The 26,983-nt window shown below is 42.0% G+C and overlaps 1 protein-coding gene across 2 annotated transcripts in view; it reads right to left on the reverse strand.

Annotated features, from left to right (window-relative positions):
- Nucleotides 1-26,983, reverse strand: part of INTS9 (integrator complex subunit 9) — an 86,139-nt gene that overhangs the window by 22,506 nt on the left and 36,650 nt on the right. For both annotated transcript variants that reach the window (XM_054576022.1, XM_054576021.1), the window contains exons 4-8: nt 25,070-25,132; nt 20,993-21,132; nt 19,276-19,362; nt 2,442-2,562; nt 1,531-1,665 (exon numbers count right to left, since the gene is read on the reverse strand). In XM_054576022.1, the coding sequence (XP_054431997.1) occupies nt 1,531-1,665; nt 2,442-2,562; nt 19,276-19,362; nt 20,993-21,132; nt 25,070-25,132 (546 nt within the window). The remainder of the gene's footprint in view (nt 1-1,530; nt 1,666-2,441; nt 2,563-19,275; nt 19,363-20,992; nt 21,133-25,069; nt 25,133-26,983) is intronic.

Below are 26,983 nucleotides of genomic sequence, written 5' to 3' on the forward strand. Positions count from 1 at the left end.
TGAGCAGGACAAAGAGGAAGAGTTGGCAGTCAAGTAATCTTTCTGTCTTTCACGGAGGAATAGATCAAGAGTGATAGAAGCTGCCAATAAAAAAATATGATTCAATGAAGCTGATTAAGATGACATTGATGGGCTTTTGATTTCAATAAGCGGGAAAGGCCCAGAATTCTGCTAGCTATAGGAAAAAGGTACACACTTGTCCCCTCTAGACCTTGAGATGAAACTTAATTATAAAAGAAGGAATAAAAAACCAATGCAGAGCGGCAGCTCAGGAGCATCCTATTGTTCCAGACTTACAGCAGCCATTCTTTTCCCACATTAAAACGGGATCTGGACTTCCTCAAGTTACCGACCATGCATCCATCCATCCACTTGCTATCAAGTAGTATCCCCCGCCCTCCTTTACAAACATGGAAAAAAACGGGATTTTTAAAATGAATAGTAAGTTCTTTATGAATACTTAAAATGGAATAAAAATACATTGATAACAAGGTTTATGTACATAGCTTCTTGCCAAAATGACTGTTAATGAATGGCCAACTTAAAATCTCCCAATAGCTTCCCTCTACACATTAAAATAAAATCCAAATTTTTCATCATGGTCTACCAACTGCTACACGACCCAGCCTCTGCTCAGCCCCCGGACAGCTCTGCTGACTGAGCCCTTTGCAGACTGAGTATGCTGCACTCCCTCTGGTCTGCCCTGCTCTGTGAACACGCGCACGTTCCTGCGTTAGGGCCCTCCACCGGCCAGGTGTCCCTGAGAGTTTGCCTTCACAGCTTTACCCGACTCACTGCTTCAGGTCTCAGTTCCAGTGAGATCTCCCCCAGAAGCTTACTCTGACCAGCCAATTTATACTAGCCTCTGTCCCTTTACACATAACCCTACTTTGCTGTTTTCAGTATTTACGTATCACAATCTGAAATTACTCTGCTCATTTATTTTGTGCACACCATCCTCTCTCCAACAACTGAGCTCCGATCCTTGGGCGAGGACTTTGCCTGTGGGGCATCACTGAATCTCTACCACCTAGAGGAGTGCTTGGCACATAGTAGGCCATTAACATTAGTAAATGTTAAGTAACCAGTGTCTGCTGAGTCAACAAGTGCCCACTCTCTCCCACGTCAGCCTATGATTATTAGGAACGTTGGGAAATCTCAGAATCTCAGAGGTGACCCTAGAGGCAGCAGGATCTTACAGAGAACCTGAGATTCTAAATGTTAGAACATGAATAATCTAACTTTGATAAAGAGTATCTGTAGAATATAAAGTTTCACTTCAGCAAGATGAGTAAGCTCCAGAGATCTGCTATATAACACTGCACCTGCAGTCAACAATAACACATTATATAGTTAAAGATTTATTGAGATGGTAGAACTCATGTTAAGTGTTCTTACTATAATTTAAAAAAGTGTCTACAGAAATAAAAATTAGGAAAATTAAATAACTGCTGGTGGTACTTTGGATAAATTCTGAATTCGGGTTAAATAGCCAAAGAGCTGAGTTGCTGAATGAGGATTGAGGGTTACCTGCGGATGTGTGGTAAGCAAGGAGGAGCCCGAGACGTAAGACACTTTCTCATAATGGGACTGAATGATCCAGTTGGAGCTCCCGAGGGCATAGCCGGAGCTCAGAGGGGTCACCTGGACCGCGCCGAAAAGCTCCTGGAAAGGAAGCAAAGTAAGAGTGAGGGTGAGCTTCCAGCAATGCAGTCTGTCGTGCCAGGCACATTCGTAGGAGAAAACAACAGGAATATCCTTCTTCACTTAGAAAGTACTCCAAAGGAGACCAGCAAGTTTGAAGTGAAAGAGCAGAGACCGTGTGGCAGACACAGAAAGCGATCTGATAGTTTTTTAGCCGTCACCTCTCTGAGAGTTCCAGCTCATCCGCGTGTCCCCAGCACACAGGCCTCACTTGTTAAAAGGCAGAGGTGATATGTTACCAAATAAACCAAAGAGACAAATACTTCAGTTTCCTTCTTCTTTTCAGGTTAGGTGTTAATCTCACGGTTGTTCTGTATTGAGTGGCTCTGGGCACAAGCTGATAGAAATGGGAACCTTATCATTGTCAGGTCAGAGCTCAAGTTTTACTTGCCAAATTGCTTCTTGATCTCTTTTATGCTCTCTGTTTCCTATTTCACTTGTCCAAAATCTGTAAAATAGCATCCACTATTCTAAAGTGAAGAGGAGATGTCTTTCTCTCGACTTACTGCATGTTGGCCAATCAAATGCTAGCTAGTGATGGGGAACATAACCATTAGGAAGGAACGCCAATAACCACCTGGGGTGGAGGAAGGCGACAGACACTGTTCTGTCTTTCCAACATGTACTAGCACAAGATTCTTAGTGACCAGATGGCTCATGGAAGGGAACTATGGGATCCTACCAAAAAACAACGACATGAGTCAAAAGCATTCACTTAAAATCATATCAACACTCACGATTTTCTGAGAGTATCCCACCAGCTGGATTTTACTGAGGGCGGAGTTCACCTCTTGCATTGTGTAGCACCTTCTCCAGGTGGACACTTCCACTGCATCCTTGAGAGGCGACGGCAGCAGCCTGTGAATGCACCAGTGTTAGTTCTTTTATGTAGCAGAGCTCCTTTCAGGTGATTTGTTCCTTCCATCCAAGTTGTCTAAGTTACTGGCACAAAACTGCTCACAGAATTCCTTTGTGATTGGTTTTGATTCTGTGGGTCGTCCTGCCCTCACTTTCATCTCTGGTTCTAGTCATTTAAGTGACTCTCTCTCTCTCTCTCTATTTTTTTCTTGGTCAATCTCACTAAAGGTTTGTTAGTTTTGTTGATCTTTTCAAAGAACCAACTTTTGGTTCACTAATTTTCTCTACTTTTTTCCTATTCTTTGCTTATCCAACATATAGCTGGATCTTTTTATTTTTTTATCCAGTCTGATAATCTTTTATTTGATTGAATTGTATAGGCCATTCACATTTAATGTTATTATTGGTACAGAAGGCTTATGTCTGCTAATTTAATTTTTGTTTCCTATATGTCATGTCTTTTTCTTCCTCTATTCTTCCATTTACTATTTTTTAAAATAATAACTGACTATTTTCTGATGTATCCTCTCAACTTCTTCCATGATTTTTCACTTTTTTAAAAAGTTATTTCCTTAGTGGTTGTTCTCAGGCTTACCATATTGACATAGAGTATTTCTATATGACATCTCACATTTTCTTCCCTGTTCACAAAGGATAAATGAAATAAACTTTACTCATGGGCCTGCAAAACTATCGATACGGCCTGGGTTAAAAACAAATGAGGCTTGGCATAAATGAGGAAAGTAAAACATGATTTGTGATCTTTCAGACCAGCATTAGGAGCATCCATTCAAACAAGCAAGCAAACAAAAATGTGTCATTAGAAAAACATTTTATCATTTCTCGAACATCATCAAGAAGGGGCTTGAAGAGTGACTTCCCTGAGATTCTTAGTACAATACAGGTGAAGGGACTCCTGGTGAACTCAACGGGTGCGTCAGCTCTCTCCCCTGAGGTGTCACTGCCCACTAACAGTAAAGGGCTCCACACACACCCCCTCTCAAGACAAAGAGAAGGAGAGAAGAGAAAATAGTGATAGCATTTTGGGAAGTAGAAAGTAAGACACAAATGATAACTGACTTAGACCCAGGAAAGTTCAATTCAAGTAACTTAATTTATACTGTAGAACCCACAAAAAGCCCGGCAATTGGAAACAAGGGGTACGTCTGGAAGTGAAGTTGAAGGTGGACCTAAAAACAAGAGAATTTATTGAAAAAAATGGATTAAGAAACAGAACCTTCCAGTTCTCCTCATCTCTTCTATACAGCTCAGCAATTGTCCCTTCCTCTCCTAGGCATGTCTCAGAGGCTATTCTCTGGAGAGAGTAAAATCGAGAGTCTGGACAAGGGGAAGCCATCGATGACTGACGGCAGCTTTCTTAAGCAGAGGTTTACATACGGACAGCGAGCATGCGCTCACATAGCCCACGGAGCACTCAGTTAGGCTTACAACCTCCAGGGTAGGAGGTTGGGAAACTTTCTCTGAAAAATTTGATCAGCACCAAGGAAAATTCAACTAAAAGATACTGACACCAAAGGTTTCACAATGAAATCACCCAACAAGATTATATTATGACAAAGTCTAGAATTCAACAAGACCTACTCAAAGCACAGACATTCTAATCAGCTGTTACTGTCTAACTCTTAAACATGTGCCAATAACCAAGGATTATTATACATTTGAGGGAAGTGTCTAAAATTATAGACCAAAACAAATTCAGGGAGGAAGAGGAAAGGAAATGAGAGAAAATAAATTAGGCAGGTAGAATATAACTATTATTACTATCCTTAGAGAGATAAATAAGATAGGGTACCTAAGAAATGAGAAGATAATTCCACTAAAAAAGGTGAAGCCTTAAGAAAATAAAAAAAGCTCTTGGAAATAATAATATGATAGCAGATACATGATGAAAGGATGCCTTCAAAACATACCAAGATTTTAAAATAAGTTAAAAACATTAAAAATTATTTAAGATGTGAAAGACCCATATAAATTAAAAATCAGAAGAGCTTAAAAATATGGTGACAACTCACTAAAACATTAGAAATCTTAAAAATCAGAAATGAAGATTAAACTGATACACAAGAGTGAAGAAACAACAAATAATGCTGTTAAGTAAAATACAGGAATGAAAAAAACTAAAAAGGAGTAAGATGAAAAGAAATGAAGAGATAAAAAGAATTTGAAAGTGGCAATGTGGCCTGAGGACAGGTAAGAAGGTATAACATACAGAGAATAGGAGTCCCTAATAGAAAGCCAAGCAAAGGAACAGAACAAATCCCCAATACTGTAATTGCGAAACTAAAAAGAGGCTTAAAACTACATTCTAAAAGAACACACTGCATACTGGTTGGTAACACCAGAGAGAAAATATTTAGACTATATAGAAAAAAAGACAAATAAAACTTTGGATGTATAAGCAAAAAAGAGAAAGTGACTTACAAGAAAAAAAATACCAGATGCTATCAGAATTTTCAACAGTAATGTTTTTACTAGAAAAAGACACAGTAACATATTTAAGACACTCGAAGAAAGAAATGCAACCCAAGGATTACACAACTAACAAAACTGACTTCAAGGTCATATACAACAGATAAATTGAAAAAACCTGCAAGAACTCAGGGTATATTGTTCTTATAATCCCATCCTGAGATATCTTTTGAAGAATGAGTTTCAGACAACCAAAATAATGATAGAAATAACAATACATATGTTGGTAGTGAGCATTAAATACATAGTTACTTGTAGAGTATCAAATGGAGGTTAGAAGGAAGAGAGGATAATATGTAATGCTGTATATTCTGACAATATATGAGGTCTGTCTGGAAAAAGTCCAACCATTGTTGATATAACGAGAACAGTCTGCACGACATCGATGTAACCTGGCAGCCAAGGAGAATGGACTGGAATGTGCATGTGTGAACAATGACATCTTCACTGTACTAGGGAAAGGGGGTGGTAGACACCGTTGAGTGAGCATGTCTACTGTGTGGCTGTTGCATTCAAAATGATTGAGCGACTAGAGCACCGAATCCATGCCAAATTTTGTGTTAAGTTTGAACTTTTCTCTCTGGAAACTATTTGGATGATTAAGGAGGCCACAGCTATGGGCAACTGATGATTGGCAGCTTCATCACAACAACGTGTCTGCTCATGTATCATGTCTTGTGCAGAGTTTTTTTTGAGAAACATCAAATCACCAGGTGACTTAGCTCCCCTAGAGCCCAGATTTGATGTCCTGTGACTTTTGCTTTTTCCCAAAACTAGAATCACCTTTGAAAGGGAAAGAGATTTCACGCAGGCGATGAGATGCAGGAAAATATGATGGGGCAGCTAATGGCGACTGGGAGAACTGTGTGAGGTCCCAAGGTACCTATGTTTCTTGTATTTTATATCTTCGATAAATGCTTCTATTTTTCATAGTACATGGCTGGATACTTTCTGGACAGAACTTGTAGAGTAAAAGTATACTTAAAAAAAAAAGGAAGACAATATATATGATCTGTCTCCCAAAAAGGTCTACAAGCAATGACCAATTCAAAAGCAATGAACGTTGTTAGCAACCAGAATGGGAGCTAAAAATTTCATTTCACATTAAAAGAATCCAGTGTGTCTTGGAGAAATGGGTGATTCCAGATTTAGGGGAGTGTACAAGAGGAGTTTTAAACATCCTGCTAAACCAGATAGCAAAAGAAAAAAACAAAGACTACAAAGGTCATAATAAAAGGGTAGGTGACTTGAAGATGCATTTCACTGCCCAGAGCTTGAAAAAGAACAATACTGCCATGGATTGGAATCCGTAACATATGTCTCATGAGTGGGGCATGAGTGATTAGATTGGGGCACGCAGAGGGGCTTTTGAGTTACTGGAAATTTTCTATTTCTTAGCCTGGGCAGTATTCATAACAGTGGTTGCTTTATAATAATTTAACTATACATATTAATTTTGCGGTTTTTGGTATCTGTATATTATAATAAAAAAGTTAATATAAAAATAGAGAAATCTTTGCCAAAATAAAAAATGATAGCAAACATAAAACACTCATAGAGAGGTTGGGAGATAAAGTTAAAAGCATATCCCAGACGAGAGAGCAAACGAAAGAGAGATGGAAAAGAGGAGAGAAAAATGTGAGTGCCAGTCCAGGCGGTTCACCATCTAAACAGCAAGAGTTCCAGAACTCAGAAAAATGAAGAAAACTTAAAAAATAAGGGGAAAAGCTTTTTAAACCAGAATTGAAGTTCTTGATTTTCTAGACAGGGGTCAGCAAATGTTTTCTCTACAGGGCCAAGCCATTTTAAGCTCTGCAGACCACACACTGTCTCTGTCGAGTTGCTCAGCTTGGCTGTGTGGTGCCACAGGCAATGTAATCGAATGACTGTGCCAATGGACTCCCTAAATATGGGCAGGCCAGGTGCGGCCCACAAAACAGGGCATTGGTCGCAGCTGTCACCCCTGCTCTAAACTAAAAGGGTCACTAAGTACTCAGCACATAAATGAAAACTGGCCTTTAGGAAGATATCACAAACTTAAAGAACAAAGAGAAGATTGTAAGTTTCCACAAGAGGAATCAGCAAGATACATATAGAAAAATCTACACTCAATAGCATTTGACTTTTCAACATCATTTCTGGGAACTATAAGAAAATAGAGTAATGCTTTCAAAATTCGAGGAAAAAAATCCTATCTAACCTGCATTTATATCAAAGTGCGAAGGCAGAACAAAGGCATTTTAGGTGTGCAGGGTCGCAGATAATTTTCCTCCCAAGTGTCTTTCTCAGGAAGTTATAGGAGGGTGTGCCCTGCAAAATGAAGGTGTAAACAAGGGGAAAAAAAAAAAAAAAAAAAAAGGAAAAGAGAAAGGACCCAGGAAACAGAGCTTCCAACAGAAGAAAGAGGAGTAGAAACCTTTAGGATCATGGTGAAGATAATCCTAAACCAAAGGCTGTGCTGCATGCTTGCTCCAGGGCAGCTAAAATTAGCCTGGGGATCAGAGAGAAAGCTCTGTGAAAGGGTTTCCAAGGAGGTGAAATCGTTAGAATCCTGAGTTGGAACATACTGAGGACAGACTTCTACAAGCGCAGGAGAGGTCCGAAATAAATTAGTAATAAATACTTTGAAATCCATGCAAATAAGCAAACAAGATAAATACTAACTCAAGAGGAAATGAAAAGCTGTGCAAAAAGAAAAAATCCCAGTAACGTTCTATGGCCTGTGAACGGCATTGACGCAGTCATAATAATGTAAACACTAGAGATTTAGCCCAAATAGCATATAGATGATGATGTTCCAATTCCCTTTACCTCTGTTTATCCAGCAACAAAAGACCAAAGGCCTCCCTTTAGCTTCTACATAAACACAGGAAGATTTTTGTCTCACTTATCTGGCCTATGTAAATAAGGTCACTTCAGGTTTACTTAGCCCTGACTGTGGCCACAGCCATCTAAGCCCTGCAAGGGATATAGCAGGCACAGCACAATGGCCACTCTGCTCATAATGAGCTTATGTCTGAGAAAAATTTCATAACAATACAAGGCAATAAAAGAGATGTCAAAAGCTATGAGCCACCCTTGACTGCATACTTGCCCTCCCTCACAGAAGGGCCTAAGGAACACATTAAAAACGCAAACCTTATCCCACACACTGACCGCCCTCCACTTTAAAGGCTGGCCATTACATCCAGGCTAAAATCCAAGGCTCTCAGCGCGACTGAATTCCTTCTTTATCTAGGTCTTGCCTCAGCCTATATTCTATATACAGTTGGTTTTTCTGTGACAGGATAGGTAGAAGCTAGAAAAAGTCCTGAACAAGCAGAATAGGGAAACTGAGACAAGAAAATTAAACAAGGTCAACCAATTTGAACAGTTTAGAGCCAGCCAGTGAACTGCAAGACCTTATCTTCCCTAACCAAGGACACTTCAGAGCAAATGGCTTCTCCCCCTCCTCCCCAGCCGGAGAACGCAGAGCTTAAATCCCCTGGCCGGGAGACAGAGGACAGAGACCCTGGGAAGGCCAGGTGTGCCGGCCAGACCCACGGACAGATGACGTCAGGGGATACACAACAGAGACCTGATTAGAGCCAGAGAGACCCAAGGCAAAAGCAAAACAGAAATGCAGACCAAAGAACCATCCCAATCTCCCCTATACGCTCATTTTAATTCATGAGCATGTTAAAAATGCACCTGGAAAGCAGAGGAATATTCTGCTAAAACCCTCCCCTAAGACTCTCACCTGCAGAAGAGACACAAAAGCCCTCGAGACAAAGTTCCTGTGCGCCCGGCTCTGGGGCTCGCCCATGCCCCTTGCTGGGCATGAACTTTTTATCTCTTCCTCACCTCTCTGGGTCCCCATGAGACTTGCAACCAGGGGAGCGGCGGGCAGTGGCCACTTGTCCCGGGCTCACCCCTGACCTTGTCTTCAGGGCCGCTCTTCTCTGACGTCCCAGGGAGCTGACGACAGCCCCGCCTGGGCTCACGCCTTTCCTGTAACGTTTCTAGGGGCAGCCCCGCCTAGGCTCTCCCCTGCTGCTTCTTCTACCCTAAGTCCTTTCTTGTTTCTCTGTCCCCAGCCTTAATGAGTGTACTCTCAAAGTCACCTGGCCTTGTGAAATCTTTCCTACACGAATTCAAGAGCCCACAATGTACAGGCCGGCCTGATGCAGACCCGCTCCGGGCCAGTCCCTCTCTGCTAACACTTGACCAAAAACATGGGGGTTAGGGGTGCTGACCCTCTGCACAGCTGAATATCCACGTATAACTTTTGATTCTGCCAAAATTTTACTAATGGCCTACTGTCAAAGAGAAGCCTTACCAAGAACATAAACAGTCAATGAACATATTTTGTATGTTAATATGATATATTTTTACTGTAAAGTAAGTTAAAGATGTTACTAAGAAAATCATAGAGGAAATACATTTACAGTACTGTACAAATTTATTTTGAAAAGCCCATGGGTAAGTTGACCCACACACCTCAACCCTGCGTGGTTCAAGGGCCCCCGCACCGAGCTGTCAGCAGCTCCTTGGTGCCAGGCCCCTCAGGCCTGTAACCTCCCTGCTGCTGCCATCACATTTTGTGTGGACGACACTTACTTCTGCTGTAAAATCCAGACCTTCTGTCACTTTTTCTCAGCCTTGTGACCCCAGTCAAGGCCAGGTGTACATCATATGTGTTCTTTGGGAAAACAGCCCGACCCTGAGTACAAGTGACAGGAAGTGGTACAGAAGCTTCCGCGGGATGAGCCTACTGGCAGGGGACAGGGCTACTGCTTCTCCTTCCTGTCTGCATCCCCGTACGTCTCTGCTAACCCGGTTGAGGAGGGGGAGGTTTCTCTTGGAAGCTCTGTGACACAATGGGAAAAACGACCCCTTCCCCTGTTACCTTGTGGCCTCTGAGCCTCAGTTTCCTCACTGGTAAGACCAAGTACCACCTTCCTTTCAGAGTTGTTCTATGAGGGATAAATGATACAACGCACGTGTCTGGCACAGCACAGATGCTGAATCAAGAGGGCCTCCAACCCCCTCCGACACGCACGGCCATCGCAGCCCCAGGGGCACAGGTGTCGTCCACCAATACGGCAGGGAACTGCAACCCAGCGTGACCGACTTAGATGAGAAGCAATGGCCATGAACCTGAGTGGCCCAGGCACTTCTCCAGAGGGTCTCAGGGAAGAACCTGGGCTACTCTCCTGCTTTAGCGCCTCCTTTACCTTCCTCAGGATTAGAGAATCCCATGGTTTGGGCCCCCTAGGGCTGCCCTTGGTAAAAAATAGACTTCTTGCACTGGGCTGAGTAAGAGCACAAGGGCTCCGGAACTTTATATGGGAGCTGGAAGGCTCCTGCGGTGCGAGTAGCTAGAGAGCTGGGAGCATAGTAAGTAACACTTGGAATTCACCACATCTCTCAACCCAAATGAATTTGTTTTACATTGCCCTCAGGTCTGCCAAGGCCCTGCGACTGAACCGCCTGAGAGGCTCAGCTAAGGAAGTCATACACAAGGTTAAGTGAGACCCATTTTCTTTACTCTGTGCTTCCTTTCCAATCCTTTGACAACTGTTACTGCCATTACCCAAAATACCACCTGGGCTTTACTTTCTCCCCTTGGTGGCCCTTCCAGCATCTTCTTCCCTTCCTATCTAGGACAATGTTTTGCAAAAATGAAGCAGATTAAGATCTGGAACAGTTTCTCTCAAGAGGAGGCATTTGGTTACTTTAATATCTCCACTCTCTGCTGGAGATTAAACAACCATATATTTAGCCTCCAGAGTAAGCTAGCAGATGATCTGAGCCCCCGGTAAGGGAAAGAGGGAAGACAGAAAATTCAGGTATATTTCAGCTTGGATCTTTTCCCTTTTTCTCCTTTCAGGATAAATGGCATAGAAACCATAAACTTCTATTTCAGAGAAACTGAAGAAAATGTTTATTTACACAGAAACAACCATCATGATATTTGGTAACTAGTTTAGTAGGGCCATGTTGGAAGAAGAGTATTTTTAAATGCAGTAACAAAAAGAATAGAACATCTTTTTATCCCATTATATCACATTATTCACATAGCAGTATTTTTCTCACTTTTGCATCCTCAGTACTGAGTACAGTGCCCCCAAAAAAGACATTCAAAAGACAAAATGTCTTTTACCTTGTTACAGCTCAGGAAAGGTAAGTGCCAGTGAATCAGTTATCAATGAGTCCTATCTAAAGCGCGCCAGTAAGTCCCCGCAGAAGTGCGCGCTACGACAGTGTGCGAGGTGGTGACAACATCAGGGAGGAAGTGGCCAGTGAGCCAGAGGGGAAGGCTAGGCACGTCCCAAGGACTGTGGTCTTGTCCGACCTGCTCAGTTTAGGGCTTTGGGGCAGGCGGCTTCTGACACAGCTCCCAAGGACCCTGCCTCCTGCACTCACCCCCTGTGCCGATCTCCCCCCTCCCGAGTACGGCCTGGACCCACTGGCTTGCTTCGGGAGAGCACTTCCAAGATGAGGCGATAAAGGACTGACTTCTTTCTTGCGCACAAGCTCTGCTGGGCCCTCCTGCTTGTTGGCTTTGGTTTAATCAGCTGCCATGTCGTGAGATGCTCTGTGGAGATGCTCTGTGGTGAGGCCCACGTTGGCAAGGGCCTGAGGGAGGCTTCAGTCCCACAGCCTCGGGGAACTGAATCCTGCCAACAGCCATGTGAGCGGGCCAAGGAGGGGTCCTTCCCGGGGGGCCCGCGATCACTGTGGCCTGTGGGAGACCCGGAGCCAGACGGCCCCGTGTTACTAACAAATTAGAACGCTTCCTGGGACCTGTTCTAGCACAGAGGCAGTGCTTCAATACCTCAGCTAAGTTCGGGCTTTCCTCAGGTCTCTTCAACGACATTTTTACTAACTGTAATTGTACAGAACTTCTGCAGAAGGCTGATGCTCCTATCCAATTTAACTTTGACTTTTTTCTTCTTTCTCTTTTAGTTGCAACATGGAGCAATCTGCTTTTTCCCTCCCTATTTCTAAAGCTAGGGTAAAATACTTCCCTCACAAATTGTTATGAGCGCTACAGCACATAGTAATAAAATATATATTGATATATAAATAAATACATATGATATCTAGTACGTAATAATTCTTCAGTTCTTTGGGTAACTTACATACTAACTACACTTTTCAGATTTAAAACCATCTACTTATTTGCTACTTTTCTATTTGGAAATGTTTAAAAGGTTTCCTTTTTCATATATGTTTGGTGGTATTTTCACAAATTAACAATTTGGGTAAATTTTCTATCAGCTAGATGAAAAACTTAAGCTAAGAATTAGTCAAATGTCTCATTGGTGTTTTCAAAAGTACAAAGTTTCATTCTTGTTTCGTATGTGATCTTTCAGTTCTTTTCCAATGGCTGATTATAACCAAGCCAATCACTTTTCGATCAAGCCATTCTACCATGTTTTACCCTGTCTGCTCCTTTCTCTTAGACTAATCCCTGTCCTCATTCAAACCCTACCTAACTTGTCAAGCCTAACCTAAGTCTTGCCACTTGGAACCTAATCTTTGCTTGATAAACTCCTTGAGTATAGGGGGACTGTCTTAAACTTTTTTGCTCATCTTTCTACAAACTTACTATGCTAGGCACTTGGTAGTTAATCAACAAATAAGCTTGAAGTTCTCTGAATGCCATATTTATACCCACAAATTCTGTTTGCTAACACCTCTTTTTACTCTTTTGAGATATTTAGTTACTTTGTCATTACTTCCTTCTACCTCCTAGTATCTTGTAACTCAGCATTCCCTAACACTCTCCTTCTGCTTACCTGCGACATGACCACAGAGAGGCATTTAGAGAGCTGTTCAAAGCCATTAGGACTATTGGCTGATAAGCTGGATAAGGAAATACAGTGGGAACAAGTTCTGTTTTTTCTGGCTTTCTAACTTATCAAAGTCAAGTTCTCAGAATCTAAATGTTTCATAAGAACTTTCTAAAAGATTTCACCATTTTGTTTTGTTTTTATCACACTCGAGTGCTTAATAAACATTTTCTCCCCTGTGCCCTGACATCAAGCCAGAGTTTTGCTGCCTCTCCTTCCACCTTCCAGCACAGGCAGCACCAGATTGGGTTTTAGTGAAAAAGGAAGACTTTAAAGTCCACTGGGACCACTTAGGAGCTTATAAATAAAACAATGGTTGGGCTTTTTTAAAAGTGTTTGATGAATGAGTGAACAAAACATTAAGCAAATATCAGAACAAAATACAAAGAATGTAAGAAGCAGAAAAGTTGTTTTCCTCTCATGACAGGAAACTGCTTAACAGATGTTGGTGGGGCAGAGTGAAGCTGTGTTAGTAGACTGACAATCCAAATAGTTTACTGAATGTGGAGCTTAAGAGTCATGCATTTAATATTACCCTGAAACCAGATTATAATCCCAGACTTTTGTTTTGGATCAGTTTATCTTTGAAAAGGACAAAGGCAATTGTTTAGGCTACCACAGAGTAATAGAAACAATTCCTGAGAGTACCTAAATGATCTCTGCTTTAATTCTCATTAATGCTCACAGAAAAAATTCTTTATCATTTGATCTCATAAGTGGACTTGCTGACCAAAACAAAAAGTCCTAGAGAGATGAACCATTCTAATTCTGAAGCCAGGTGGATGTCTCAGTACAATGTGATTAAATGGAATTTTTGTTTGTTGGTCAATATCCTGAGAGTTTGGTTAGCCTGAATCAGTCCCTCAGAGACTAATCAACTCTGAGTGAAGGGGAATGGTTAAGTTCTGGAGTGACAATGTTGAAGGAAAAACAGCGAGGACTCCCTCAAAGCCCTGACACCCCACGAGGGTCTGCTTCAAGAGCCTCTCCCTTGCACGTCTTTAGAAACTATAACATGAGTGAACTTAGATATAATTTAATTCAGTTCTTTTATTTCACAGAAAAAGGAGATTGAGTCTCAGGATCTGAATGCCAGTACTAAATAACTAGAGGCAACACAGGGATTAGAAAATGGTTTAAGAGACTTAACTTTGGATGGTGAATACAGAATACAATATACAGATGATGTATTATAGAACTGTACACCTATTTAATTTTATTAACAAATGGACCCCAATAAATATAATAAAAATTTTTAAAAATAAGTAAATATAAAAAAATAGAGAGAAACAAAAGTTTCTCTTCTACCATCCTACCTTGCTGTCATCAGGAAGGCAGAGCCTAAGGGTAAATTAGGCTGTAGAAGGAGATGTGCTCTGGTAACTGAAAGGAGGCTACGTGAGCCCACTGTGTCACTAAACGGGAACAGGACATGGGTGTTTACTGAGCACCTTCTATGTGCCTGGCGCCATGAAAAGACTTTGCTCACATTAACTCATTTAATCTTCCCAACAACCCCGTGATGTTGCCAACAGTTTGTAAATGAGAAAACAGAGCCTAGAAAATAAATTGCTACAGCTACGAAGAAGCAGATCTGAAGTTCAAACACCAGTCTATTTGTCCTCCAAGCCTATAGCTTTAGTTTTCTTCCTACTAGATATTAGAACTGATAAATTCCTCTATAAATACCCAACCACAAGCATGTTGTAATTGAAGAGGACCTACAACTACAGCATGCTTGCTTTTTCTTTTCTATCTCCTATGATGCATGAACCCACATTTTAAGCTCTGAGTACTGAAAACTGCTATAACATTTCAGCTAGGAATACATCAGTGCATTATTCCTTAATGTCTATTAGGGCTACGACAACATTCTTAATTACAACCGCAGATTTCTAGACTTATACAAAAAAAGAGCCAGCCTTAAACAAACAAACAAAAAATACTATAGGCAAGGTTAGTTTCTTAAGTGAAATATTTTGCTTTGAATTTTCCCATTAAAAAATCTAAACTTTGGCCCTGGCTGGTGTGGCTCAGTGGATTGAGTGCTGGCCTGCAAACTGAACTGCTGGTTCGATTCCCAGTCAGGGTACATGCCTGGGTTGTGGGCCAGGTCCCCAGCTGGGGATGTGCAAGAGGCAAGCAATTGATGTTTCTCTCCCTTTCTCCCTCCCCTTCCTCTCTCTCTAAAAATAAATTAAAAAAAAAAAATCTAAACTTTGAAGTGGGTATGGGAAAGTCAGAAACTCAAAAATTACATTGCAAGGGAGTCTCTTTTTCCTATCCTTCAAAATCTCTTTTCTTTAAGAAGAGTAAACTGCAATGTCAAAACGAGGAAGAAGGATGGTTAACTTCTAAATAAATCTCTGGAGAAGTGTCAACTGAGGCAGGGAGTCAGACAGCTGCCAAAAAAAGCAAGAGTAATAGTTTTTTTTTGGTATACATACTAATACTAAATCAAATGCTAATTTGAACTATGATTTAAGGGAAATGATTTAAGGGAATTTGTCAAACTCCTTTGACCAATGAGTTGGAAATATTTTAATTTATTGTTTTCTTTAGTGATGGTATATTATTAGTAACTTAAGCTACTAAGATGCACTAATTCTAGGCACTTAATCAAGAGACTGCCTGTATAAGGTTTAGGAGAAGTCAAAACTGGGGGCTCGAAACTCAAATCCAACTCATAGAGGTGTTTTTACCTGGACCATACAGGGTTTTAATGTGTGAGACAACATTTTAAAAAGATTTTTAAAAATGACATTTAAAACATGCAAATTTTGAGCTTCTCTTAAAAAAAAAAAAAAAAAAGATTTGGCAGCAACAGGCTCACATTCCCATATGGCCACAATCGGCTGAAGCTGCGTGTCAGCTGCTCCTTGAGAGGTGAGGTGGTGGCTTCACCCACCTCCCTCCTCTACTTATCTTCCCCATTCCTGGAGGCATCTGAGTTTATGACGCTTACTACCTATACCTACATTAGAGGAACTGGATATGGAGAGTGCAGGGATTAAAGGGAAAAAATAAAGATAGAGAAGACACAGCCCACATTACTTGGGAAAAATGTCAACGTACTAGACAGCAAAAAGCAGTGTTTCTTGGTACCATATGCCACAGTACTTTGGGGCACTAGAGATCAACTGGCTGGTGACAGAAAAATTTTAAAATAACAAATATTTTAGCATAAATGTTGTCCATATGAGGCACTTTTAGTATTCTGGCCCAAGGTTAAATTCTAGGTGAATATTTCAAAGGAACTCTTGTCTGATGTTAAGTACAAAACAGCTCTTTAAATTCTTCCACCACTTCTAATATGTATGCTGAGTTTATCCAGGGAAAAAAAAAAAAAAAGACACAGCTTTCTTGGTTTGTCTTTCTAACACCTCAACATATTCTTTCTAATAACTAGACTCTTCTCTTTCTCTACCAGTAAGTAGAGCTCACCTCATGCTCAAAATCCAAAACAAAATACTTGACCAGGATCAGAAATATGGCTGTGATATATGAAACAACGAAATATGGTCTTCTCCAATAGCACGAGTTATTCTTGCTCCTTTACCAAGTTAGTTTTCAAGTCTCTAATTTTTGCCCACCAGGTGGCGAGAGAGCAAATTCAAGATTTTATTTCAACTAGCACCTTTTTAAAAAGGAGATTTCCAAAGATTCTTAGGAAATAACTTCCAGGCCCCCTCCCTAGCCTTCTGCGCCTGCAAGTTCAACTGACCCTTCTCCCTGATACACAATGACACTTCTTTTGTGAGCCAGTTATCTTGTATTTTATAAAGAATGGGAAGCAAAGGAAAACTGCCAAGGACTCTGCCCAAGGTCACAGAAGAAAAGGCAAAATAAGGACTTGGAACTTCCTAAGACTTGGCCCAGGGTCTGGGAGTCAGGAAACAGTGACCTTTGAATGTCATTTCTGGTGTGCCAAAATTATTTGTGGCAGAATAGTATACTGGGTATAAATTTAAAAGGAGGAAGTAAGGGAAGCCAAGGCATGCGTGTTCCATGGGGAAAGAAAACAAGGTCCCAAGGTTTCTAAGTAGGGGGATGTAGAGAAGTGGGTCTGATGTGGTCCAGGGAGCATGTGGGAAAGAGAAGGAAAAGGGGGAGAAGGCAGAGCAATGGCAGGAGGAAAGGGAGCCAAGAATGAGAATGCAAAATGTGGAGGGGTGGGACCCTGTGCTAAGCAGGTGGGTGGGCAGATCAAGGAAACCATTTAAAGACTCAGACGTGTGTGTGTCCAGAGAATGTTTCCTAATGTGAAGCTGGACAGACACCAACTCCCCAATTGAGAAAACAGAGGCATAAAGAAGATCCATAAAACAAAGGAAAGAATGTGCATAGTTAAACACACTTTCTCCTCTCCTCACATGAGAGGGGTCTCACACACCCGTGAGCAGAGGCGTGTGTGTGCCCAAGAGGCGGCCTGGCACAGTGGTTAACAGCATAGGCTCTGGAACCAGCCTAGCCTGACTGTCTGGGTTTGAATCCAAATCCTACAGTAACTCACTAGTTGGGTGACGTTGAGCAAGTCCCTTAACCTCTCTGTGCCTGTTTTCTCATCTGTAAAATGATAATGTTAAAAAATTAAATTTATTAAATAAAACATTGAGAACAGTGCTACCTATGTTAAATTGAATATATAACTCATATACAAAGGACTGCATAGAGGAGACTCACATGCTCTAACTCTGAAACAGTTACAGTATAAAAACAAAGTGCATTCTCCTAGCTACATGTATGCATTCTTGTAGAAAGAATATTCACAAAAACTAAGACATTCTGAAGTTTAGAAAACCAGATGGCTAACAAATCACTGATCTAGAGGGAAAGAGAACTCAGTGGCAAGACAGATGGACAAGAGAGGCCTTGAGTAGGACTGTATGGAACACGTGCCACTTAAGAAGTCACCAGACGGGTTTTGGTTCGACTCCGGAGGCCGGGCCCTGAAGGGGAGGGCGGCAGTCCGCAAGGTCAGGGACCGTGCGGCATGTTAAGACTGACTGGTGTCCTCTGCTGCCAATTAAGTATGAGAGCACGGATGTGGAATCAAGCTGCCTCCTTACCTCCTCAGTTACATTTCTACTTACTTCACCTCTTATCATCTGGTTTCTGATCCTAGAACTCTACTGAAACTAACTTCTCTGGAAATTCCATCGGCAAGGGCCTCGTGGCCATCTTGTGTGACGAGATGTCTGCAGCCTCTGAGACCACTGACAAGCCTGGGTTTGGGGACACATCTTCTCCGCCCGCCCCCCCCCCCCCCAGCCCCTTGGCTTCCGCTCAGTGCTTCTCTTACTTTCCTAATTACAACCTCACAGCTTCTTTGATGATTCTTACCAATTCTAATTCCATTGCAGAAAAGTTAGACTTAAAAAAATTTTATTTTTCTTTTATTGATTCCAGGGAGAAGGGAAGGGAGGGAGAAAGCAGAAGAAAAACATCGATGTGAGAAACATTGATAGGCTGCCTCCTGTACCTGCCTTTACTGGGGACCAAATCTGCAACGCAGGCATGTGCCCTGACAAGAATGGAACCAGCAAGCTTTCGGTTTGTGGGACAGTGCCCAACCAACTAAGCCACACCGGTGAGGGCTGAGTTAGACTCCTCATGCTCACTGCGAGTGCCTTAGTCCAGGCTTTTGTTCGCTCCCCCGGGTCTGTGACACAGTCTTCCCACCCCACCTCTGTGCGCCCGTCCACTCTCCATGCTGCTTCCAGAGTTACTTTCCCCCAAACAAGTATGTGATCATGCCATTCTCCTCCTTATAAACCTCCACTGACGGACTTCCCACTGCCAAAAATGTTCAAGCATTACACATTAGTTTCTTCATTATCACTCCCCAACATTCCTCTCTAGTTTCGTCTTGCTCTTCTCTCTCTACTCACTCTAATCCAGCCTGAATTTCTCCCTGTTCCCTGAACACACTCTATCCTGGATGCTGTGCCCAAACCTTTTCTGTCTGGAAAAGGCCTTTTCGTCCTCCAAGAGGAATGTCATCTCTTAAGAGAAGTCCTTGCCTTGTTCTTTACTTTCTGAGTGCCTTCAGCACTGTGATTAAGCATCTCTTCTAGTACATGCCGTTCAAGTTGTAATCCACTTCCTTAATTGTCTTATTTCCCATTGATCCTTGAATACCTCAAAGACAGAACCCACTGTACTAATTTTTAACAACTCCCAGACCCAGCACAGTGCCTTGCACATGGCATGGCTGCCTCTCAAAGTATGTTGGTTGAATCAAACATAACCCTTTCATAGAATAGGGAAAAGAGAATCTTTAGTTCTAACAGCATACATATATGTAAAACAGAGAACAAATGAGACTGTTTTGTAAAGCCTAAGGCTCTACTGTGAAGAGGACAGACAGGCCTTTGCTCACCGCTGAATATCCTTGTTCTTCCACAAGGAGGCAGACTGAGCTTTGGGAACTCTTTCAATGAAATTCACCAGCTCTTCCATGAGAAGCCTGAGTTTAAACAAACAAAAAGAGTGATGAAAACTCATAAAAGAATTAGAAAAACATCGCATTCTAACACTGTAGCCAAGAGGAATGGGCTTGCCTATCTTCCCCGTCCTCAGTCATCTTTTTCTTTGCTGTATGTAACTGTGGGCACTACGTGACACAAAGTTGTACACAAACCTAGCCTTCTGTTAATTTCCACGTTAAAAATCCAGAATATAAAACATGCAAAAGGGCAGGCTACGCGGATTACAAAATGGGTTACCACAGAATCACAACCGAGGGAAAGTAGTAAGAAAGGCCTCACTTGAGGGGACAATGGTCCACGTGCTCTAACGGGTACGTGGTACAGAGAGCTGTCAGAACCTGCATAACTACAGGATGATCAAAAAGCTAGGAAAAAAATTTCAGTATCAGGAAACCCGTTTCATAATCCAGTAGAGATGATCCAGGCTGACTTCAATCCTCTTCTAATCAATACATAGGTGTGGCAAGCCATCAGTTTATTAGCATTCGAATGCTGAACAACTGCATTTCCATTTATCTCTTTATTCCTAATACCATCCCCTCCTTCCACCGCGAAGGAGCAGGCTGGGTTCCTGTGTTCTAAGATCTGGGGTCCGGCTCGTTCCCCTCCTGGTTACAGCTTTCAGGAGGACAGTTGGCTGTGTCCATCCTCACGCATTAACTTTCAGATTGGGGTCCAACGTTTTCAGCGTGTCCCTCACCAAAACTGACCTATCACCTGGAATCTTTTCGCTTTCCTGCAACGCCTCTTCCTCGGCTCCCTTACGTTTTTCTGTACACACCGCAGGTAATGTGATTTGACACAAAAACAAGGACATACTGTTTTACTTCTGGTAATTCCATCTCGTTGGACTTCTGCCAGACCCTAGAACCCATATTTTCAGTCTTGATAGCTGCACCTTATACCACGTTTGTTAGTTTTCTTCAACACAATTCCTTTTGCTGGGGTAACTGTCTTCGCATGATTTCCTTCTCACTAAATGATGCTACAGTTACTTGCAGCAGCCATGACTTGGGAGGGGCAGAGAGAGAGACACAGCAGAGCGCTCTGAGCCAAAGGTAGGCCTGAGGTTTTTGTTTTACTCCTTAGAGCTCTGAGTTCCACTCTAACAACAGCGCAGACAACTTTCCAGTCCAATTATTTACCCTGCTGTCTACATGCTGTCTCCATGTGTAGCCTGCACTGATCCATAAAAGGAGGGCTTTTTGAAAGCAAAGTAATAAAATTTCTTCTTTTCTTAAATATGCAATGTGCCTTTTTCCTGAAGCTCTTTGCAGTCCATGTTTTTGGCATCTTATTAAATGTCACCTCCCCTAATAAGTATCATCTACACAGAGGAGCTGTCTCTGGGAACTCATTCCAGTTTTGGTACTCCCCCCACCCCAAAATAAAGACAATGAAGACTGGACTACTAGAAGCATCAGTCTCTACGAGAACATTTCCAGTGAACACTTGTTTTATCTAGGGAGCCACCGATTCACGCCTGTTCTCTGGATCAGGTGCTCAGAAGGAAATAACAATCCCTCCCGGCCCAACATTCTATTCACTAGTCACCAGAGAAGGAAGGGGGTCTCCAGCCACATGCCCATGAGAGAAGAAGAGTCTCACCTGCCGATCTGAACGGTGGGCTCTGTGGCGTACACCGTGCCTGTGAAACCGGTGTGCTCAGTGATATAGGGCAGTGCCATCATGCAGTGATAGTTAGAGATGAGGATCACATCTACCGTAGACAGATCTATTAGCTCAGTCTGAAAAGAAAGGAGAGAGAATGATATATATCTGTTCGGAGCACATAGATCAACATGATGTGACTAAATAATGATGCTGTCAGAATGCCGAGTAGTTTTTGTACTACGGAGTAATAATGGCTTTCCTGCACACTTCTCATTTTAGGATGCTTCCTAATATTAACATTAAGTAACGGGACAAGATGGCTCACAATGAGAATGCAAGCAGTCCACCAGCAGCGCCCTGATTTTGCTAAACCGGAGTTCTGAGTTAGGCATATGAGGATAAATGACAGCACCTCAGCCACTGCTGCCTGGCGAGTGAGACCAGGTAACACGAAGCAGACAGAGCACAGTATAAGCTGTGAGGGGAGCTAGAATGTGACGTGCCACTGTGACAGATTACAGGAACAGAGCGGGTGGCACACAGAACTCTGCTCTTCCAAGGTCAAATGTGGGAGCCAACTTTTATTTTCATTTTTTTTAGAGGTCACATTTGACCGCTAGTGCTAGATATAGAGACCCACCCTCTCTTGCCCCACCCCCGCAAAAACAAACAAACAAACAACGAAGTAGTGACACTAGTCACAAAAGGAAACCATACTCTCGTATTCTACCATAGTCGTAACCCCAAATCTACTTTACCCCCTATAAATGGCATGTGAAAATGAAAAAAGACAGGTTGGCAGGTGAGGGAACAATGCTACCGTGTTTAGTAAATTTTATGAAAACTCTCTTAGAAGGAAATGATTTTCCCATAAACTTAAGTCTCCCACCTCTTTTAAAGCCCGATTCTCCTCTTGCACTAAGCCTTCCTGATTTGCCCAGATGAAAGAAACCACTTCCTTCTCAGAACACCAAGGCGCCTGGGACGTCCCCCTGATGGCAGTCATCATTCTGTGCGATGGCAACTCAGAGTATCCCTCTGCCCCTCCAATATTAAATGCCTCTAACGCCAACACTCCTGTTGACTTATTTCTGTCCCCTCCCAGCTGTGGTAGCTAGCAGATGGCAGGCCTGGGGCACTTGCAGGAGGAGTGTAGTTATAAGCAGCACCTTCTGTAGGGAAAAGTGAGATGCTGTGGTTCAGAGACGTCATCTCAACCACTGAGTTACGCGTCTCATAGAAGTTACCCCTGGAAACTGCAGGGTGCACTGAGGACAGCATGCAGCAAGTCAAGGGAGTCTTTTAGAAATGGATCATGGAGTTAATATGTCCCCCACAGAGGAGAGGTAACAAGGATGTCTGTGCCACCTTTGCAAACGAAAGAGACAATGTACCATTCTGGCTGTGGGTATTTTCTGGTTGAATGACTTTACATATGAAATAAGTTAATTTAATAAAGTTGCCGAGGCATAATCAGCTCTTGAAAATGGCATGTATTAATACATTTGAGGTCAAAAGCTACTTACCGCCTAGAGAAGTGGCAATTTATGTGAATAAAATGCTTAATGACAACAATATTCAATTTACACCACCCTAAACCCCATGTTATACGCTGCACTTCCAAGATAATATCTTTGTCATGAAAGGCCACGCAGCGTTCTGTTAGTCCTACCCCTACCACCTCTCTAGAAGCAGTTTTAAATGGACAAGGAAATGAAGGCAGAGTAGCACAGTGACAGATCCAGAGGAAAACAGGGAAGGACAGTTAAAGAAACAGCAAAGCTCAGAAGCTTCTCTACCTTCCCTCTCATGCACAGAAGCTGGGTAAGAATATCTGAAATTTCTCTTTAATGTATAAAAATCAACCTACAAAGCCTAGAATGATGAAAAATTTGGTGAGGATTGCTAGAAGAAAAAAAAAATATATTTTGTCTGTATATATATCGACAGTGTCTACATATTTTTTCCTCTGAGAAATAAATTCAATATCCAAATCATGTTTATATATTCACATTTATATATTTACTTACATATTTTCTACTCAGTGAAATCCAGTAAAGACGATTTTCATTTTAAACTTCCAGGATAGACACTTGGGTTCTACAGACCACGGGCGGGGTCAAACCACTCCCCCTTAGTGGTTGCTTGCTATACTGTGCTGGGCATTATACACAGTCCATGGTGCAGGCTTTGGGGGACACTAAGATGTTTAAGGCAGCTGTACAAGATTATAACTTATAAATTCCGTGAGGCCTGGGATCAGGTCTGCCTGACTCGCCCACGAGTCAGCGACAGCTGGACAGCAGCAAATACCTCTCTCCTGATTTTCCGACTCTCCTATTCTCTTCTGATCATACAATGCCCTGGTTCTACCTTAAAATAGTAACTATTACTAACTTGTTATAAACCACAAGTTATGACAGAAGTTGAAAAAACATGTCTGTAGAACAGCAATTTTCAAACTTTTTCATCTTGTAGCACACAAACTAATTACTAAAATTCTGAGGCACACTAAAAAATATTTTTTTTGCCGATCTGACTGGACGGCTACTGTTGGTTGGCTGTTGTCAGTTTTTTATTTGACAATCTAGGGGAAAAGAGGTCAGTGCCCCTGATTAGTCAGGCATTGCATGTTTTAAAAATTCTTGCGGTGTACCTGGGTGCTGGCCACCACATACCAGTTGAAAGCTGCTGCTCTAGAGTCCTAGATGTATCCATATTCCTTTAGCTCACCAAAAGGTGAACTGTGAAATGGTAACTGTCCAATTTCAAAGTTTAGTGCTCTGTGGAGCAAGTCACAAAGTCATCAGGACACCAATTCATGGATTCTGCCTTGTTGTCCATAAACTGAAGGTTGCAGCAGTCAGTGCCATATGTAGAAAACTGAAAATGAATGAAGCATCTGGGATTAGGAGCCTTCGAACAGATGGGGAACTGCCCCACTGATTCCTAAATGACGAATGAAAATGACAAAAACAATAACTGCAGGTAGGGAGAGCGCAGGATTCTTGGCGGCTGTCTACCTTTACCCTTATTCTTAGTACTTTACCTCAAAACTTCTCCCTTTTCTGCCACCTTCAGTTCTATGCCCTTCTCTGTTTTCCTTCCTTTCTTTCACTCTGGTACCCCAAAGGGCACACACACATAATTTAAAGAGAGAAAAATGTTCATCTATAGGCCAACAAAGAAATTGTAGAAATGGAAAGAGAGGGAGGAAGAGAGAACAAAAATGAAGGAAATAGCACTCTATATTTCTTTTCTCTTTGGCACTGAACTGTGAAGTATCTTCTGTGGGCACTGTAATCCATTGGGTGCATGGGAAAAACAGGATGGTAGCTTCTCATTGATTTCCTCAGGAACCCTGGACTAGCGACCGGCTTTGCCACACTTCATCTGTCACTGAGAACTCTGCCCAGGGCACTCTGGGGATTAGGCCTGTCAACTGAGATTAGCTTCCTTTAAAACTAATAGAAACTGAGCTTTGTTTTCTTTAGATGATAAAATTGGACCTGGGCTCTTATAACAAGTCTCACTATAATAATATGTACATGACAGATATCCATACCTCAGTTCAGAATCTGTGAATTTCAAGCCATATTCAATATGATCTTTCACATCAACAAGCATTTTTACAGTTTATTGCATTGGCTGAGTAACAGCAATTCTCAATTACCCACTCTAAACAAGACTAGGAAAAGTATGGCTAATCCAGGTCACTGGCATTATAATTACAAAACTGCAAGGCCTGAGCTGTTTCTTTACCTTGCTTAAAACTATGCCCTAGTACAAGTGTCAGTAGGGATTATGGAAAGAGCTAGACACAGGAAGAAGAGAGTGACAAATGATTACTGGACAACATAAAGAACTATTTTAGCTGTATAATAAACTGACTGGATTGTGAACCAATGTCACCCCAATAAATTCAATTAAAAAAAAGCAAAGTGACTGGAATAACAGATTAATTTCAACTTGAAAATAGGCAGCTAAGCCCCTTAAAATTATTTCTTGACTTAATTTTGAGAGATGACAAGGTATGCTTTGCTTGTACAGTAAGATTCACTTTAATCTTACCTCTGGTAAGCAGAATTCAGGCACAGAATCCACAAATACATGACCCGAGCACTCCTTGAGCTCCTAAAACAAATGAAAAGGAAAAATTCTAGGAAGAAATATCCAATAAATACAACTACAAAGAAATTTTATCTCCAATCAAACTTTTCATGAAGAATCAGACTGCTAGAGTTGGAGGGAAGCTACAAGGTTATTCTGGCCAACTGTTTCCATGTTAGGTTCAGGGAGTTCAGGTGTCTTATTCAGGATAAAAAATGCTGGCAAGTGGCTGACTCAGGACTTAAATGCGTATTTCTTGATGCCTCTTCGAGGAAGCCATGTGTGGACATAAGCTGCTCCCATAATTCATGATCCAGTGCTTCCCGAGTAACAGTTATGCAGACCACGCCAGCCACATCAGGATATAGCGGGAACACCGATGGAAATCAGGGTTCCTGGGTCCGGTCTAAGACACGAGGGATCAGAACCTCGGGGGATGAGGCCGTGGAATCTGTGGCTATAACAAGCACCGCTGGTGATTTTAATAAGGTTGGGTGTCCTCGCCCTAGAGCTTCTTTCTCCTCCTGGCAAGGGCAAGGAAGGAGGGAGATGAAGGGCAGAGAACAGGGATTAAACTGCCTCCCCCATCACCTTCATGAATATACCTTTGCCCTGGCAGAGCATACAATTTATTTGGGATTATAAACCAAATGTAATCATTCAAAAGAAAATAGTGCAACTCCCCACTCTGCCATGACCTACCACATTTGATATGCGTGTCTTGGTTTGAATTCCCTCACAAACAAACTCTGAGAAAAGGGCAAGTGCAAACTTATATGGAAGGTGCTGGAAAATAGGAGGAGGATGGGCAAGCGACAAGGGGAAAGGAAGACGGCTGATAAGGATGTGTTACTGAGCTCCATGCCCCTGTGGGCAAGTGGGACTTAATCCCGGGGAAACTCCGCTGTGTGAAACATACACCTTGGTGTTACCCTCCCAGGGCCAAGGAATCTGAGGTGTTTACATAGCAACCCCTGCATTTCACAGCTTCAGGAAAACTCTCCCGCAAACCGTACAGGTGCTGGCAGCTGGAAGTATGGCGAGCACACTGAAGAGACATGAGTGGGCCACCAAGGGGCTGCTGCAATGCCTCCAGAAGGCCACCAGAGTTGCTGTCTTCCCTCCCTGACACTTGCAACTGAAATCTATGGAGAATTTTTTGTTCCCTCAAGATTAAAGCTACCTATGACTTTATAAAAAAGCATATAGTTTCGTTGACAGTTTGCTTTTTTCAGAAAGACAACAGTAGTGTTAGAATTTTATTATGTCTTCATTAGTCACTGAACATACATTTCTATATATTTTTATATATGTATCTATACTTATATTTGTGTCTGAATGATTTCACTCTCAATCTTTATCTGAATTTGCCTTTTGAATTGTACAAGCCTCATACCAGAACCTTGATAGAACATTTCCTCCCCTTGCCTTTCACTGTAAACTCTGACTCCTCTCCTTACAAGAAAACCATTTAACCAGTGAAAACTGGAGCCAAAAAGAGACTACAAACAGTTCTTAATTACAATGTATCTGCCAGCTAAAAACAAATAAGCAATTATGTTTAATGGGAAAAGACTCCCAACTCCCTTAGGATGAGGTTAAAAATGATTGCAGACAAATCATGGGAAATTTCAAAGCCCTGCCTGGTTTTAAATTGGCTACGTAATCTTCTTCCCCGTAAGGCTACATATCAGGGCATGCCTACTTCACATGACAAAGCCTCCTCTGAGGCTCTCCTCCTTCCTGGTTGGAGAAGCACATTTGCCATTCTGCGCACTTACAATGTCACTGTATTTTATTCACACTCCCTTCTAATGAAATGCTCTCACATACACATGCAAGTCATTTTGCTCACAATGCACTGGTAATGGGATG

Source organism: Pteronotus mesoamericanus, unplaced genomic scaffold (genome assembly GCF_021234165.1).
Source record: "Pteronotus mesoamericanus isolate MK-2021 breed Mesoamerican mustached bat unplaced genomic scaffold, CSHL_Meso_final contig_32, whole genome shotgun sequence".
NCBI classification, from domain to species: domain Eukaryota; kingdom Metazoa; phylum Chordata; class Mammalia; order Chiroptera; family Mormoopidae; genus Pteronotus; species Pteronotus mesoamericanus.